At 41.0% G+C, this 17,302-nt stretch overlaps 1 protein-coding gene across 1 annotated transcript in view; it reads right to left on the bottom strand.

The window, feature by feature from the left end:
- The window catches only part of T265_11143 (hypothetical protein), a gene marked incomplete at both ends in the record, with an annotated part of 70,521 nt that overhangs the window by 50,349 nt on the left and 2,870 nt on the right, over positions 1-17,302 (bottom strand). Inside the window, 7 exons of the mRNA XM_009177724.1 lie at positions 701-812; positions 1,821-1,942; positions 3,332-3,736; positions 4,539-4,619; positions 6,276-6,509; positions 13,173-13,321; positions 13,407-14,004. Of these exons, the coding sequence (XP_009175988.1) occupies positions 701-812; positions 1,821-1,942; positions 3,332-3,736; positions 4,539-4,619; positions 6,276-6,509; positions 13,173-13,321; positions 13,407-14,004 (1,701 nt within the window). The remainder of the gene's footprint in view (positions 1-700; positions 813-1,820; positions 1,943-3,331; positions 3,737-4,538; positions 4,620-6,275; positions 6,510-13,172; positions 13,322-13,406; positions 14,005-17,302) is intronic.

The following is a 17,302-nucleotide window of genomic DNA, read 5'->3' as shown; positions in this document are numbered from 1 at the left end:
AGGGCGGTATTTTCCACCCGCCACAAGATGGATCATTATCACCACATGCAAAATTGTTTAGCTTAACAATTTCAATACAGTGTGCTGAGATGGAGAATTATGCCGGAAATGTTGATGCATCTGACTTGATCCCTCAGCCACCCATTGGAGGCAGAAATACTTATAAAGGAGTAAGCACAACGAAAGGGCGGGAATCACATTAGCTTCCCCCAAGCGAATAGTTATAATTAACTAAAATAATCTAGCGGAAACCAGCTCTTAATGAATCCAACAACATTTAAGCACGGTTTGAAGTAGATATTAACTAGTTCACTTGTAACCTATTTGGCGCTCCTACGGAGGATCACTCGCCGCGCACTTGGCCATTCAGCTGGGCGACAAATTGGATATTCCACTTCCATCGTGAAGGAACTTCCTCTCTGCTTTCTGCTAAAAGCCTGTCTGAAACTTGATTTTCCCACACGATAAACACAGCGCATCAATGCATTGATCATAACCATTAGATCACCTCATTCTCGACACTGGTATAATACTTTTAAGTCTAAGCTGCTCACAGTCAATTAACAGCTGACTTTACCCGCATGAAGAGTTTAGAGTTCAGACACGTGAATCGGACACATATGTGTGCTGACTTGATTGACTGCGCGTTATAATTTTGTCAAGCTATACGGGTATGATTAAGGCTAAGGATTCAGCTCACTTTTCCGATTTCCTTGTCTTCAAGGGACAGAGGTCCGGAGCATTCTTTATGCAACCGCACCTTGGCAAGTGGGAGCGGCTGGAAAGTCTGAAATTCAGCGGTTGTGTCCCATCTGTAAAAAAAAGGAAAAGTTTTCCAATGAATGATTAGGTTAGGTCACTGCGGAAACGAATAAGGATTCACGGAGAAGCAATAAGGAATGCAACCATTTAGGACATGGCATTTCTTTTATTCTTTTATTCGAAAGTGGACCCAAGTGTACATTACTAACAAAAAAACAATCCTAGGCTGGGACTCTAACTCGCAACCTCCGTTCCATCTTGATACCTGCAGACTTCACTGTCCGGTCTACTGTAGAGTTTGCTGTCGTTCACCGATTGCGTCATTGGACCGCAGCCGTCATTTTACCATGCTTTAGCCCATAGCACATATGTGAAGTGAGGTGACCTTCGCGGCAGCCCAGGTGTTAGGGTGTTCGCTCGGTAAATTCAAGAATATTTCAGTCCACATTTTCTCAGCATTAAACTTATATTACTCCAAATATTCGTTCGCACACCCCGCTCAAACTCTCCAAGATTTTCAAAAGATTTGTTTAACTGTATGACGGCATGGAAACGTAGAAGCCAAACAGTAAACGCTATAAACTGTATCATCACAAGGCTTTTGGATTACTTGTTTTTTGGAGTTGTCATAAGTTTGTATGGGGGTGGAATTTGAGTGAACGAATAACGTCCTACGGGATCTTTGCCGAATTTGGCCTTTATCATTACGTTATGATATATTCAGTAGCTCTGAAGATAGCAATGCGCACGCACCTGTTCTGTGTGGTTTGTATTAAATCTCAATGGAGAAAAAGTTAAATAAGGAGCTGTATAAAAAGTGAACTGATTGCTTCTTGAGAAAGACTTTTGGAATGTAACCGCTGTTCTTAATATGAAATTATTTTCCCCATAGATCCCCTTTCATTACTAGACTTATGTAGAAATCTGTCTGTTAAATAACGAAGAGTGCATTAAGACCAGCCAAAACAATCAATAAGGCCAAATATATTCAAACATTGCGTTCAGTCTGATAGTTCCGGTGAGGATTTTATATTTATTCAACTTTGTGTTGAACTTACACGGGAGATCTTGCTTCAACTGTTTCGGTCCGTTTTTTGTCGGCCGTTCCGTCTAGTTCAACGGTGCAATAAAGCCTTTTGTTCGCCATGTTTCGTACGTTTCGAAGTTGGTGAATCAGTATCTGAAAAAGTGAACGGTGGAACTTATTAATTATGGCTTTGGTCAAACCACGGAAATGTTCAGATAAGTGTCGCATCATTGCATGTGTCGCCTAGGCGAATTACAACCAGACTGCTGAAACGCAGACAACAGCAATCGAAAGTAGAAGAGGGCAGAAACCATGAAACCATTGGTCTGTGAGTAGCGGTCAAACCTAAAGTACACCTCGGCATGTTCTGTGGTCTATTCACACTCAGAAATCATAAGCGTCTCAGTTGCTTCTAAAGAACCCAAACATTTCAGCGGTTGCTTTGTCGTAACCAGAAATAGTCCTGGTGTTCAAGAGAACTACTCATTCAAGAGGTCAGCATTTTACGCTCAGAAGTATTATTCTCTGTCAGCATAACCGATTATCACCACCGCGGTCACATGATGCTTAGATAATTAAGGCACCAACCTTTTCAGTTACAGCCATAACTCGTTTCTTCTGCTAAATTGGGCCACATGCGGCTTAGTTGCGTCAGTCCGCAATCTATTCACATAGCGAGGAGTTATATAGTGCCATTTAAGGACGAATTCGCAATAAACAAACATTCCATTAAAGTACAAGTTGCCTCGGTCCGAAAATAGAGTACACACCCTATATGACGCTGGTTGCTTTCAAATCACTCACTTACATTCTTTACTTTAGCATCAAATCTAATCTCATTTTGACCTTCAATTCATCAGAACAACTGGACTTGCTTCAATTCGTTTTTATTCAACTGTTAATTTTACCAGATAACTCTTCCCGGTACCCAGTTAAATAAAATTGAATTCACAACTAAAAGACATTAGCCGACAAGTTAAACTGACCAGTTAATGCAACATTCACCGCAAAATATCTGTTTTGCCAAATAATTTCATAAAAATCCGCCAAAATTTTTGACTCTTAAATAAAGTGCATATTTGAGCCCAGCATTTGTCAGGTTCCTCGTTCCAACACTCGCGGTTGACAGCAGCAAAGTTACAAATATCATGGAGCACTTTTTCATCCAGCTTCTATTCGCAATTCTTATTTTGAATTCTGTTTCCTGAACAAATTTTGTTCCCCTTCTTTTGGTTAGCTTTTGTAACGTCAAAGTCATCCTTATTCGCTGGTTCAATTTTTCCAAATGCATGCAGCTGAAATTTTTAGTCGGTACAGACACTTTGAGGTTGATGAAATGTAAAGAGCTATGCGGTACAAAGTTCCTTCCCAGAGAGCAAAGATTGATCTGATGTTAAACGTCGAATATGAGCAATTTCAGCGTTAGGGTATTCGATCGAAGGTGACTTTGAATGTTATTATTTTCTGAGTTCCACTGACCGAGTAATATTATTGTCTCAATATTTGAATACATAAAATCTCACAAAAACCTGAATTACTTACATCAAGCGAAAAGTTCATTCGAATCGCCTCTCGACTAATCCCATGTCCGTGGAGTGTACCAGCAATTAATTCTTTGGTGGGCATGATTTGCTCGGAAATAGCAGAACTTGACCCGAACGCCCCTCTCACAGACGCTGACTCGATGCCGTACTGTTTAGACCACAGATCAGCCTCAGCGTTTAACTCTATTTCGCTTTTACTCACTCTGCTGTCATCAAACTTGGAAAGCATACCACGGATGGTTTTTTTGCGAAACCGGCGCTGAACTTGTCCGGAAGCTCCAGCATAGCTTTTTATCACGGGAATGGCGTCTACTCGACGAATTAGCTCGTTGACCCTCAGTCGTTCCTCGTCGATATATTGCGATTCCATTTCCTTATGTACCAACTTTGGATATGACCGCTCCTATGATTCAAATGAAGAGTATACGACAAACTGCTATGTCACTCCATATTATGAATACTTAGGTTTGTTATCACAAATTAAGTCACCTCAATTAATACGAGGGTAAATCCAAGGGTAAGGAAACACTGATCTCTGCCGACTTCGAGAAGTTACTACTATAAGCACGATATTACTGAAGCATTTCAGTAGGACCTTCAAAACAATATTCCATCTGGTGAAAAATCCAGATAGAATGCAGGCCATCGGACGGTCACTTGACCACTGTTCAGATAAGTGGCTTTTCCGCAAATAGTTAATTAATTTTATACGTCACACAACCACCCAATTTTCTACCGTGGGAAATTTTCTAATCATCCGACAATTCCGAACGATTTCACCTAATCACAGGATTTGGGGATGCATCTAAACCATCAGCATTCGAGTAATATTCTGCCTGAAGGACAGACTGATGCAGTTTGTCTGTTTTCAATCATAGGGAATTTCGTCTTTTCAACTATTTCACATGCATTCAAGTGTTGAAAGCACTAGGAATATAAATATCACTTGAACGCCTAACCTAAAAACATAACAAAGAGCAATTCGTACGAGTAAATTTTACACCAGCACTACAGTGCTATCGGTTCAACTAGAATAAAGCTAAGACAGACTTAATGAAGCTGGTCTATAATTACACCACTTATTGGGAAATTGTTATTACCTGGTGTGTAATATCACCGCACACAAACAAGAAAAGAAACCGAAATTTCAGCACCCTAGCAAACTTACAAACACAAAACTGGGCGTAATTGGCACAAGAACTTACTCTAGCCATCTTTTCAATGAGTGAAAGCCTTTCGGATAATTCTCGACGAATCTGAGCAGCTTGCTCATCAGCATTGTCCAGCTGAGTCAAAGATAACAAGTACAAACTATTTGGACTTCTTTGATTGGAAGAAAAATCTTCAGCATGGCAATCATCTAGCGTACCAACTGTAATGAAACGCTGAATTGTAAATAGTGCTAAAAGGCACTGATGTACATGACAATTAAAATCACTTATCCTCAGATTATTGTTATGATCACATTCGAACTTTTCTTTGCAACGGAACTTGGAATTCTAGCCACTAAGTTAGCCAAATTTGTAATAGCTCACTCAATAAGGCCTAACTAATATTATTAATTTTGCGTTTTTCTTGGCATAAGTTGACATCACAACATTACAAATGTTGAGGTGCATGCACCGGAAGCACATATTCCTGGAGGCCGTACTGAAGACCGTTATATGTTGTGATGAGTGCTGTGCAATAACTGCCTAAGTTGACTGTTTTCTACTTTTGCTGGGGGTCCCCCAACGGGGAAAGCTATCGAAATCTGATCGCAGGAACCTTGAACTAAAATAGAAAAGGGTATTAAACCGCAGAAAACGTTGATAAGGCGTCTCACTCTAGAAATAAACACGTAGTTGCCATAGTATTTCCGGTGAATATGCACTTCAAAGTCCATTCAAGTGATCAGAGATCCTCCGAAATGACGGACTTATTTTCACTCGGCAAGCAACATATTCCAACCAAAACCCAACCCATAAATCACAGCAATATTATTCCAACAAACTGACGTAAAAGGAAGGAACGACCTTTGTAAATGTGAAACATCAATACGGTGTCATTTACAGATGTTTGAACGATATTTTACTGGCACTTTCGCTTCAGGTCACCTCGACCACTGGTTATTAACTCTCTCTTTTAGATGAGATTTTGACGGTGGTTTTCCACTCATGTTCCCGAGCAGCCATTAGCTCGATTCCGGACTCTGATTCCGGCCTGCAGATTTATAAACCCACTGCGCTACTATGGTCTGAGGTGCTTCACTCGGGTGGATACCAGGATTGCAGAATGGCCAATCCAGTAACATCAGTAGGCAGAACAAAAGTCATTCCTTGAGTATAATAAACGCAAAGTAGCTTTGTCCGTTGACGGACATGTTAGGGGAATCCTAGTTAGGTCGGCATTCTCTGTGCAACCACAAGAGACTCCATTTATCACACAGCAGCTGGTGTTCTATCTAAATGTTACATACTTATGAGACATCTCGTGCTATCAGCTCAAGTTTGATAAGTATATTTTTTCGTAATTTTTGTGAAACTGTGCTAGTTTTATAGCAAATGTTTTCAGTTGTGAACACATGCATGCAATTTATCCAAACATAGGCTTGCGTTCACAAGCTATCTCCATGTCTATATTAATTCTCCGGAAACCAACCCAAGAAAAACTACTTTTTTAACGGAAACTACTTCAACTTCTGGATGCTAAAATTCACAACGGTACCCTCATGACTGTCCTATGGGCGGTCGCGGAATTTGTATTTTTGACACGGTAGACACAGGCAGTACCACTTTGTTTTCTGAGGAAGAACTCAAGCTAAAAATAAAATAGTTCTCACGCTGCGTTTGACGCCCATGGCAATCTCGGTTTTTTTTATTTCCACCTCTCCTTAAACTGAAAAATTGGGAGGAAAGTTTAAAAGGACATACTTCATCGGATACGAGACTATTTTAACCTACCTGGCATGCGTTGAATAGAACCTGATGTTCGTACTTTTCAACGGATAGTGTTCGCATTAACAGCTCATAGAGCTGTTCTTTCGTCGGAGAGACCACTTCTGGTTGGGGAACGGCTAGTTTCATGGCAACAGGGCACGGTCGCTCACCACCTCGACAAATTTGATCAAATTTGATCTTCCATGCACTGATTACGTTCTCTCGGGACAAACCTTCGATCAGTTGCTGATTCTGAAACTAAGCAACGAGTTGGTAGAAACTTGTAATGAAAGTGTTCCTCCTGATTAACTTGCACTTGATGCCAACAGGGATCGTTCCTAATCTTTGTACAAGTCAAACTGCAAAATTTGAGGCTGCTAATTCTGACGGCCGGACAAGCAATCGCCATCCGAACAATCTGTGTTTTTTAGTTCTTGAAACGTGATTACGGTGCAAATAGTCAACAAATTTAGAAGCTCACTTCTATGTGGATAAATATTCCGGGTACTAAAATCCTTAGCATAAGTAATTGATAATTATTGTTATAACCCCTAACCAAAACATAAATGAGAAAAGAATGTTAGTAGTGATAGTTTGTTGTTGTAAAAACACCTGTATAGGTTTGGGCTGTTTTGCAGGTTTATTTGACCTACGAACCGTTCAACAAGGAATACAGGCCCAGAGCATTAGTACAAAGCATGGATATACATCAGACTCGTTTAAAACTGGACTACATGTTGAATAGCTTTGCACAGGGGACTTCGGTGATAAAGACGTGAGGCATATCCCACAGCGTTCCGATCAAAAATTTCCTTTCTCTTGAACAAACGAGTTCGAGTTTACCGTTTTTTGAACAAGAACCTACTATTTTCTCACAACTAGAAAAGCCATAAGAGCTTTAATGCCACACACATACAAGGAAGCTTGGGACGTACAATCCAGTACCAAAGATAGGTGAAAACTTTTGAAACGTTTTCATCATATTGCGGAAATCCAGAATAGTCTGAAATCATAACACCGGGTGTTTCGTATAATTCTCAGTTAGAATCAAATCATTGGTGATACTGTTATTAACTAAAACTGACCTGTATCTTACTAACTTATCCCAGACATCTGGGTGTCTAACACTCTGTAAAATGTAAGAATTAAGCTTATGCTTCATGTGTAATGGTATTCTTGTGACCGAATTCACAGTTGTGGTTGATTATGTCAACTACCTCCCACAGACATTGCAACAGCCATTTGGTATCCTTTATTTGACAAGTGCGCTAAACCAAGCAATCAAAGGCAGTTCGTTAGGCTTCAGGATCCCGTCCTGAAGACGCTTTCACTCGTTAATCTCACAATTGCAAACAAAATTTTATGGGCCTGTCAGTTTGGTCTGGTTGATAATATTATCGGCTCTCATCTATTGTCGAATCACATGGAGTGCCAAGAACTCCCGTAACGCCACCTTAAATGCAGTTCACATCTGAAATCCCAGTACACAAAACATATTAGGCGTATAGGTCAGCAAAATCTATTTCCACGTTGCTTACTTTTCAAATTTCTTCCAGTAAGTAAATAACAAGTTATTGCATTTGGCGTGAACTCGACGAGGTAACCACTGGTACATATAAAGTCACATCTGAAATCCCAGTACACAAAACATATTAGGCGTATAGGTCAGCAAAATCTGTTTCCACTGTGCTTACTTTTCAAATTTCTTCCAGTAAGTAAATAACAAGTTATTGCATTTGGCGTGAACTCGACGAGGTAACCACTGGTTACATATAAAGTAACTGATAAACATCTTGTACATACTAAATCAGGTTGACTTTTGCCCCAACCACGAACAGTAAACTGCCGCTACAAAAAATAGAACTGGGTATTCAAGGGAGCTATTACTAAGTAAAACCCGTTCTGGCAATAAGGCAACTGTTTTATGGTGATATTTTAAGAGGACTTTTTGCGATAAATATCAGTGCATTCGTCGTTTGATGGCGTAATTATAGACAGGCTAGCGCACATTTTGCAGCGGACTTATTAGAATTACTGGTAACGAACTACTTAAACTTGATATCTTGTAAACTCCCAACTTTCAAATTAAACTGTCCAAACAATTAAATCAAGTCTGAAGGTGTCAATACATACCCGTCTTTCGATATTTGTAATGAAAACTTCGCGCAGGTCGTACATGGAGCAAGAACCAGACTTGACCATACTTGCGATCCGGTCACTTTTCAACACAACCTCGAAGAAATCACTTATTGCGTTCCGAAATGCTTCGTCGCAACTGATGGCCATTTCTCCTTTAAGGAATGACTGAAAAAAGAAATCAGAACAGACGATCAGATTCATGGATCACTGATGGAATTAGACTGCCGATACATTTGCTACTTTACACTAGGTTAAAAAAACATTTTATTCAAAAATTGGATTCCTGTCCTAGGCGATCATTCTGGGTAACTACTGAGTTTTAGCTTGTTGCCCTAAGTACCCACTCTATACAAATGAGATTCCAAGAACTGATCCAATGTCAGTAACAATAGTTAATAATAGTCACTAAAATTGTCTTTAAAACATCTCCGCTAATCTCAGTAGTGATTAGTATAAAAGCACTGTCCCGTTGATAGCTCAAGACGGGTTTACTAACGCTCGCCACATCACCCAGGAATGATCATTTTCCTCAAAGATAACCATATCCTACCGGAGCACAAACTTACAACAAAACCAGCTAAAACATAATTGACTTAGATGTTTGACCCGTACCTTAATTCATATCTCCGAGAGAACATTAGGGCTGATTTGTTTCACCGGAGAAAATCTCTCTAAATTCGCATTAGAAGAAATGCCTTCCTGTATTTAAACACCTAAATAGCCCGAGTCGGGTTTGAATTCCAAAGACAGCCTATAGGATTTTAACACTGGCTTTTACCACCGGCCTCTAAGACAACTTAAATGGTCAGTGATGAGTGACCGAAAATTGTTTAAGGTACATTATAATAGTCCAGGGATGCAGCTCAACCAAAAAACACGAAGTAGATAGTCTAGCTAACAGGCTTTATTTGAAATAAGGTTAAGCTTCCGAATAGACGTCGCATACTGAGTACATGAGTTTAGATGGCATACACCACAACTGTTCAATGATTTAATTCCATTTGCGGCCAATTTGTAACAAATTTGTGTGCCCCTGGTACATGAACTCAAACGCATGCTGGGTGGCCTTTGGATTATAAACAACGTACATTGATTTTCTCAACAAGCTAATTTTATGCACCCAACTTAAATTGTAAAAAGTAAATAGACTGACTCCTGTTAGGGACGAGCATCGCACCCTAGATCGTACGCCAGTCAATTTGGCGAGAAAGCTTGCTCACTAATTAACCACTGCTATGTTCAATGAATCGCTATTTATAAGACACCTCAGAAAAATCACTCCACGGTTTTTTCCAGGGAAACCGAATTCTCTCGGATAATGTACAACACTAAGTAAAAGCGATGACACCGCGACATCATTGGTTGCCAACCCAGTATTTCCTTGACATTGAGACCTACATTCGTCTGAGTAGCGGCGGTACACAAACATGTATATAAACAAACATGAACTTTTAAGGTTCATTGAGAAGATCGTGGTGGACCTCATTAGTCAAACGGTCAACCATATAGTAGATGGAATAAGAACGGCGCCTTCAGAGAGAATCATCGGTTACCTACAAAATTACCTTAGCAGTCAGAAGACAACATGTGTATACATACATACATAAATATATATAACCTCCAAAGAGCTACAACCTAGATGTTGTTCAACCGTTCAATTGGGGGTGACATGACTTAGTAGATAGAAGGTGAATTTACTGACCGAAAGGTCAGTGGTTCGAACCCGACCTCCGCCTCTCAACTTCTGTCTAGGCTTTGGCAAATGATACTACCCGCTGTCCTCGTGCTTCCTTTGGGTGGCATAGCAGCTAGGAACCGAAAGAATGTTACAGATAAACGATCATCTTTTCATGCCGTTCAGCTGATGAAAAGCCGATGTTGCATCTCCTTCGCAAAATCGGAATCTGATAAATGTCTTTGCTATCCATGTTGCTTCTCAGAAGCCAGGAGTCCACAATAGGTCACCTCAAGTAAGTCATTTTCTAGTTTCCAGTAAAATGCAAAGCTAAGCGCATTGATGTTGATCCCCTGATACTGACGAAAATTAGCCCATCGGTCGCCCAACTGAACGAGCAGATCAGAGATCACCTGACCAACCACAAATAAACGCGCACGTTACCAATATTCCGGCATATTTCAGGCCAATATCAGTCATGCGAATCTAAGAAACGATTTCTCTCCCCTGCTGACACCAGCAAGAGCGATTTGACAAACACAGCAGTCACTAATCTGAATGAAATTTTGGATTGGAAATCATTGACGCACTCCACTAGATGCTAGAAATTATGAAGATGGCAATTAAAAAGCCATATAAATTACTGTACAGTATCTTTTGGGGATTTTGACAAGAATCACAGGCAGTCCGTTTTGCTACACACAGCGTCATCTGTTCCACATAACCAGAAGCAAAACGGACATATCAAACATAAATGTAGTCACATTCGAAATTTTTAAGACAAGATTTTTCTGGTTGCACAATATAAACTTGCGCAAGTGAATCCGTATGCCTCCGATGTGTACATGCTATGAAGTTACTGGCCTTTATTGGACTAACCAGACCTCCGCAGAGGGTTCTCGAAGTAAACTTAAAAGAAATCGGTTGTGATGGAGTCCCAGCACTTTCCCCTCGTTTACATAGTATATGCGCTCAACTGCCTAACTGAATAAATCACTCAGCTGGTGACCCAACATGTTAGGAAAGTCGGTTCATAAAACGGGTAAAGTGAAATAAGATGGCACCATGACTTCTGGAAATGTGTAACAAAGTACCCGCACAAGTAATTCAGCTCTGGACTCCGCTTTCAAGGAAAGGCCGGCATCAACCAGTTGATTTCAACTGGCATAATGTATCAAGGATCCTCTGGAGAGCACCGGGATGTTCTAGAAACTTTTGGTCGACTTTTTGCCTCGCCTTCATAGCGTGAGCTGAATGCTTGAGGATTGTCGCCTGTGTCGAACTGAAGACAAGTACCAAGTGAGAAGTTCTTATTGATTAGTTGGATGAGTACCGACCAATAAGAAAAAGAACCATTGATTAAGTGAATTACTGATTGAGGGATCATATTGTGTCATACCAAGTGGTCCTCAGGTGGCGTACACAACAGTTATTTTTACTTATGATAGGTATTGTTATTTTTTAATAGCATGATTGCAAACGTGAGTGACAAATGTAGGGAACTACACATAAGTACGTTTCATTCGAATGTGTCATCAGTAGACTTTCATTTGGGAGGAATGAACTCCAGTGCATGTGAAATTGTTTGGCTTAGAGACACACACGTAAGAACCCGGCAACTGCAAAAGGGAAAAAACAACCCTCGATTTTTTTTTCAAGGAGCAGTAAGCTCTGGAACAGCCAGAACGCGAACATCAAAATCTTCCTTATACAGGTTTAGGCGTGAAAATAATGGGAAGGGAAGAACACAGCGTCCCAACTAAGCACAACATCGTCGTAAGTACGTAGAGGGCACAAAATTGTAAGCAAACGTAAATCACCGACCATGAGGTTACAAAGCTCCATTCCAAAAGCAACCTTAGGGAACTGAGGAAAGCAAATGTCACGATAAGAAATGATTGTCGGTCGGAAGCCAAAAAATCAACCTAGTAATCCTTTGAATGTAGGAGTGAGATGAGAGCAAGGAAACAATCGTCAGTACCTTACTTTCGCTTTTTCCCGTTTCACACACAACCAGGCCGTACGTATCCCAGACTATGGTCAAATTTATGACTGTTTCTCTGTGATAAAAGCAATTAGTATAAGCTTGACGACAGATGTCAAAGTGAAGGCTCTCATCTTCTCAAAGATGGCTCATCCTAGAAGGCAATGAAAACGTTTTTGCAGTTGCCGTGCGATCCAGTTATGGAAAGCACATCGATCAGCAATGGGAGTGTAGAATATGCACCGAATTTTCTGGTTGACCACAGTTTCTGCAACATAAGATCGTCCTGTCACCATGAGAACGCAGGGTCTTCCTAACTCTTCATTAGGTAGCACCAGAACTGGATACCGCTACTGAATTCCCAAGAAAACATGCGTTTTAGAGACAAAGTGACTCGATTCGAGAAAGGCCAACCAGTCAAGTCACCAACTGAAACTGTCAATGCTGTTGTGCAGACTGTCACCCAATGGATTGGAGTGAAATCAGCTGCAATCTATGCCTTCAGCGATCAGCACGGAACAAGAATGGATAAACCGGAATTAGGTCAATCAGTTGGAAAAGATTTTGAACCGATTGAGAAGTGGTCGTTTCAGAAGAGCTTGATAAACAATCGGCGATCAGTCTGTGACGTGGACCGTAGTCCTCGCCTCAAAACCTCAACATTTTCTAAATCTAATTTGTGTCCCGTGTCGACTGCGTGTTCCGCAATCACTGAGTCTTTCAGTAACGCCTGATATCCATCTGCGTTTCTCGGCGGCTTGTTTATTTTTCTACTATGCTCTCCGACTCTGATGTGTAGTTCCCTGGCCGTCTGTCCTATATAGACCTTAGTGCAGTCATTACACTTGATTTCGTAGACACAGTCCCTGGTTCTGTTTGCCGGGAGGCGATCCTTCAATTGCACCAGTGCAGAGCGCAGAGTGTTCCCCACCCCCTGGAAAGCTACTCTAATGTTGGCCGTGTTTAGAATTCTTCGAATTACCTCCAATGTCCCTGGTCTATATGGAATGACAGCTGTTCCGATCCATTCCCTGTTGGGCTTCGCTACCGGTACGAACACCCTCCGCAACTGATGCTTAATCAAGCTAGCTGGATATCCACTACCCCAAAGTTTGTTCTTTACCTCAATTTGGGCCACCGTCTGATCAGCTTCTTCTATGCACAGGGCCCTTACACGCCTTAACATTGATGAGGCAATACTGGCGAAAACCGACTTCGGATGGGCAGACAAGTAGTTCAAAACTCCCCCAGTGTCGATGGGCTTCTCGTACACTGTGGTCTTTAGTTTTCCCCCAACCTTATGTGTCATGCAGTTTTAAAAAGGCCAGTTTACCCGAGGTTGACTCTATCTCCATACTTAATTTGATTTCTGGGCTCAGTTCATTGAGATAGTTGTAAAACTCACTAAACTTATCCCGTTTCATCACGACAAAAGTGTCATCTACATAACGCCAGAATATCCTTGGTGGGTATGGGAATCCGGCTAAAGCTCTCTGTTCAAATTCTTCCATAAATATGTTTGCCAAAACCGGGGATATTAGAGATCCCATTGATAGACCCTGTTCTTGAGTATAAACCACTGAATCAAAGACGAAGTGGGTGAGATTCAGACATGCTTTTATGCCTTCCACTATTTCATCTACCGTAAGCTGTGTCCGTTCTGAAAGGGTGGTGTCCGCTAATAGCAATCGCTTGGCTATTTCTAAAGAATCCCCTTTTGGCACATTTGTATATAACGAATTCACATCGAAACTTACAAGGATGTCATCTGGTTCAACAGTGACACCCGTTACTTTGTTGGCGAAGTCATATGAATACTTAATGTAAGCACTAGATTGCTCGGTGAGGGGCTTTAAAATACCGGCCAAGAATCTGGCCAGTTCATGCGGTGGGGAACCTATCCCGTCTACTATCGGTCTCACCGGGACATCTGGTTTATGGATTTTTGGAAGGCCCTAAAGTCGTGGTTGGATTGCACTTTTCGGGTACAATCGATACCAGCTGCCTTGCCCTAAGTGGTTTATCAAGGACCGCAAATATCTCCCAACTTCGGCTTTACTTCCATTCATTATGAGATGTAATATTCGCACTGACGATCTCCAGATAAGGACCCTCAGCTAGATGTTGCTTAACACCAACAACAATGCAACAACAACAACAAAGTCATCAAGTGAATCTCCAAGTGAAGCATTCTGAATTGGAAGATTAAGGAACGAAAAGCGATTGGAACTAATTTGGAACACCTTCAACCCAGCAATTCAAGATTTTGGCACCCACACTAGCCGACAAGAGCCGTTAATTGGCACTCACACTGATCTAGTTTGAAGAGGACTTAATGAATGGTTCCCCGTCTGCCTTATAACCTGGCCAATTTGGTGGCCTCCTCACTTGGCCTGATGAAGCTTTTGTGTCAAAAGCGAAGCGTTGCCCAAATAAAAACTTCCGATTGTTTATCAAGCTCTTCTGAAACGAGGAATTAGGTCAAGTTTTTGGCGAGCTTTGAAGTAACCCGAACACACCCTGGTGGACAAATCCGAGATAATAACAAGTTAAGATGACCAAGAAGCATTCTTGTGCAAGCATTTTCAAAAATAGGGACGCTTTGTCCACAAAGCGGATCGTATGGCTTTCAGATTGATTATGGATCTGGGTAAATAGACCACCCATTTGATCATCTGCTAAGCCCCCAAGTGCTGCGTGAGATATTCCGTTCTCTATATACTTTTCCAATGTAACAGGAGATAACCTCTGTTATATGTCAGTTTGAAAGTGTCTGCTACTAAAAAGTTAACGCCGCTAAGGGTGACCCCAACAAATATCTGCGATCAATCATGTGACCACCGACTGCACTCTGATCAGTTTATGTTCCATGATCACTGATTTTGCTGAGTCTGCTCTATACATTAGACAGTAACTTTCAGTGACAGTCCGCCAAACAATGCTCTCCATAACCCAAAGCAGCAATCAATCACGCATGCTCTGATACATGATCGATCTATGGAGAATAACGGTTACAGAACCCACGTGATTGGCCCATGCTATCAGACAGAATACTGCCTCGGTTCACAAGTGTAAAAATTGTTTTGTCATATTCGAATATGAGCAACTGGAAGTTGAATGTCACATAAAACGGGAAATCACATCCAGAAGTGACGAAGCGTCAACATTTTAAAGCCTTAAAATGATCTCAGACTTTGTATGAGAGCTCCACAAGACCATGTTTTCCATGTCAATATTCTGCTTCGCGCTCCAATGGAATAATATTAGTTAAGTGGTGATAAGTAGCGAAACTTAATTGACAACTGAGGTTTCCCTCTAATCATTCGTCCAAAAACTCCTCACAAACAGTATTCGCTGCATTTAGCAAAACATGCTGGCTCAAACAGAATGATCCAACTTCCGTGTTTGACGTGGCTTAGCAAATTGGCACTTGCAACAGCTCCTGTACTTGACGCGTTGTACGCCTCATTGTTATGGGTATGCCGGGCAACATAGCACTTCTGTAGAACTGCCTGTCAGGTGTAAGCTTGTCTGTTGACATGGTAGATTACTGGATACCTCAGAGCTATGACCCGGATAGTGAGGCTACTTCAACCGGCATACTGGTACTTATCGTCCAAAACGATATGATTGTTTTCCACAAAACAGGATTTATCAAGTGGGACGGTGCTAATTTTATACTCAGAGTCTCCTAGAAAAGACGGAAGGCGCGAAATGCGTTGAAAATTACGCGAAAGAAAATCCATTTGGTCAACTGACTGAAAGTACACTGGGTTGATGACGAACCCCTTCACCAATAGTGGGTTTGAGGAATGAGAATTCGCTACATAGAACAGGTAAAAAACGGCATGTTACCCTACCAGATGGCAAAATTAGTCCGCTAAACGTGTCATCATCAAGAAGCGATTGTGGGAGTGACTGCTAAATTACAGCCCAAACGACTTTATTAACTTCAAGATGTTAGTTGCTTGTAACGCAAATTTGCGCAGATAATATATTACAAGTACAAATCATGATGCCCACAACTAAACACTCCTAGAGAAACGAGCGAATGAATTTTCTCGTTTCTTTTCGGGTTGAAGTTCGCGTGAAGCAAGGATCAAGAAAAGATTATCGTTAACATTGTTGGACTTTCTCTGATCTTCCCCTGACACATTAGTAAGTTATGTCGAGGTTAAACCTACCACGTTAGTCTACGGTCCACGGATTCCTTACTCCTGTCTGCTATAGGAATATTCAACTTTTCCAAGGTTTGTGGGCTTCCTAAACTGATTTTCTTACACCTATTTATTTTATAGATTAATTTTGCCATCCTTGTTTGAAACTAGCTTCCTTTCGTCACGCAACCGCATGCACCAATTTTCTTCGTTGCGAGGTTAAACATGTGAATGACAAAAATGACGGGAAGCGTTCTGGCAAAATTCACTGGAACAACAAAAGCCCCGAAATGGTTGGCATTATGTCGACTTAGGCATTAATCATTGTGAATGACGTCAAATCCGTTTACTTCTTGCTTGAAAGTGCAAGCAGTATTTTCCAAAACGACAAACGCCATTACTGCTAACAACGCGTTCTGAAATATGTCCACAAAGATGCTCATAATCACAGTGTACGTTCTCCTTAATACAAGCATGCAGTTCAAACATTGCGCACTCTATCATATCACAAACATTATTCACATATTTGAAACGACGCATATTTTTTTACAACTGCCATCATAGTTCGTTGTTGTTTTTTAAACTGATAACGAACCAGCTTAAGAAAAAAGTATTTGGAAACCCCGAGCTTAGAATGGGTGTGTTTGATTTTAATTTTTTCCGAACTTGAAGTAAGGAGCATTACCTGCGCAAAACAGTGCACCCATGTATATTTCTACGATAAATTGACTTTTCTCTGCTGGGAACATTTCATTTCGGCAGTTTGTGCCGCCTCGTTGGTTTTGAGCTTAGCAAGCATTATCTGTCTGATTGGCATCTTTTGATGTGAAGCAGCCACCTGCTGAGTTTTTGTTCCACATGGTATAGAATTCTCATCATAGATTTGGTTTCAGTGCTTGATGGGTAAAAGCTGTTGCCGAATAAGATTCAGCTCCTTACTCACAAAGCAACCGTAGTTGATTTGAGCCCAACATTATGTAACACAAGGATTTCAGTGTAATTTTTCCCTATTTCAGTTTGAAAAATTACTCCGCAAAATATAATCACGAACGAACAGGATGGTGACGGCATGCGAGCGTTCCATGTATCCATCACC

The sequence above is a fragment of the Opisthorchis viverrini genome (assembly GCF_000715545.1).
Source record: "Opisthorchis viverrini unplaced genomic scaffold opera_v5_453, whole genome shotgun sequence".
Lineage (NCBI taxonomy): Eukaryota > Metazoa > Platyhelminthes > Trematoda > Opisthorchiida > Opisthorchiidae > Opisthorchis > Opisthorchis viverrini.
This window is presented reverse-complemented; position numbering and strand designations above follow the sequence as displayed.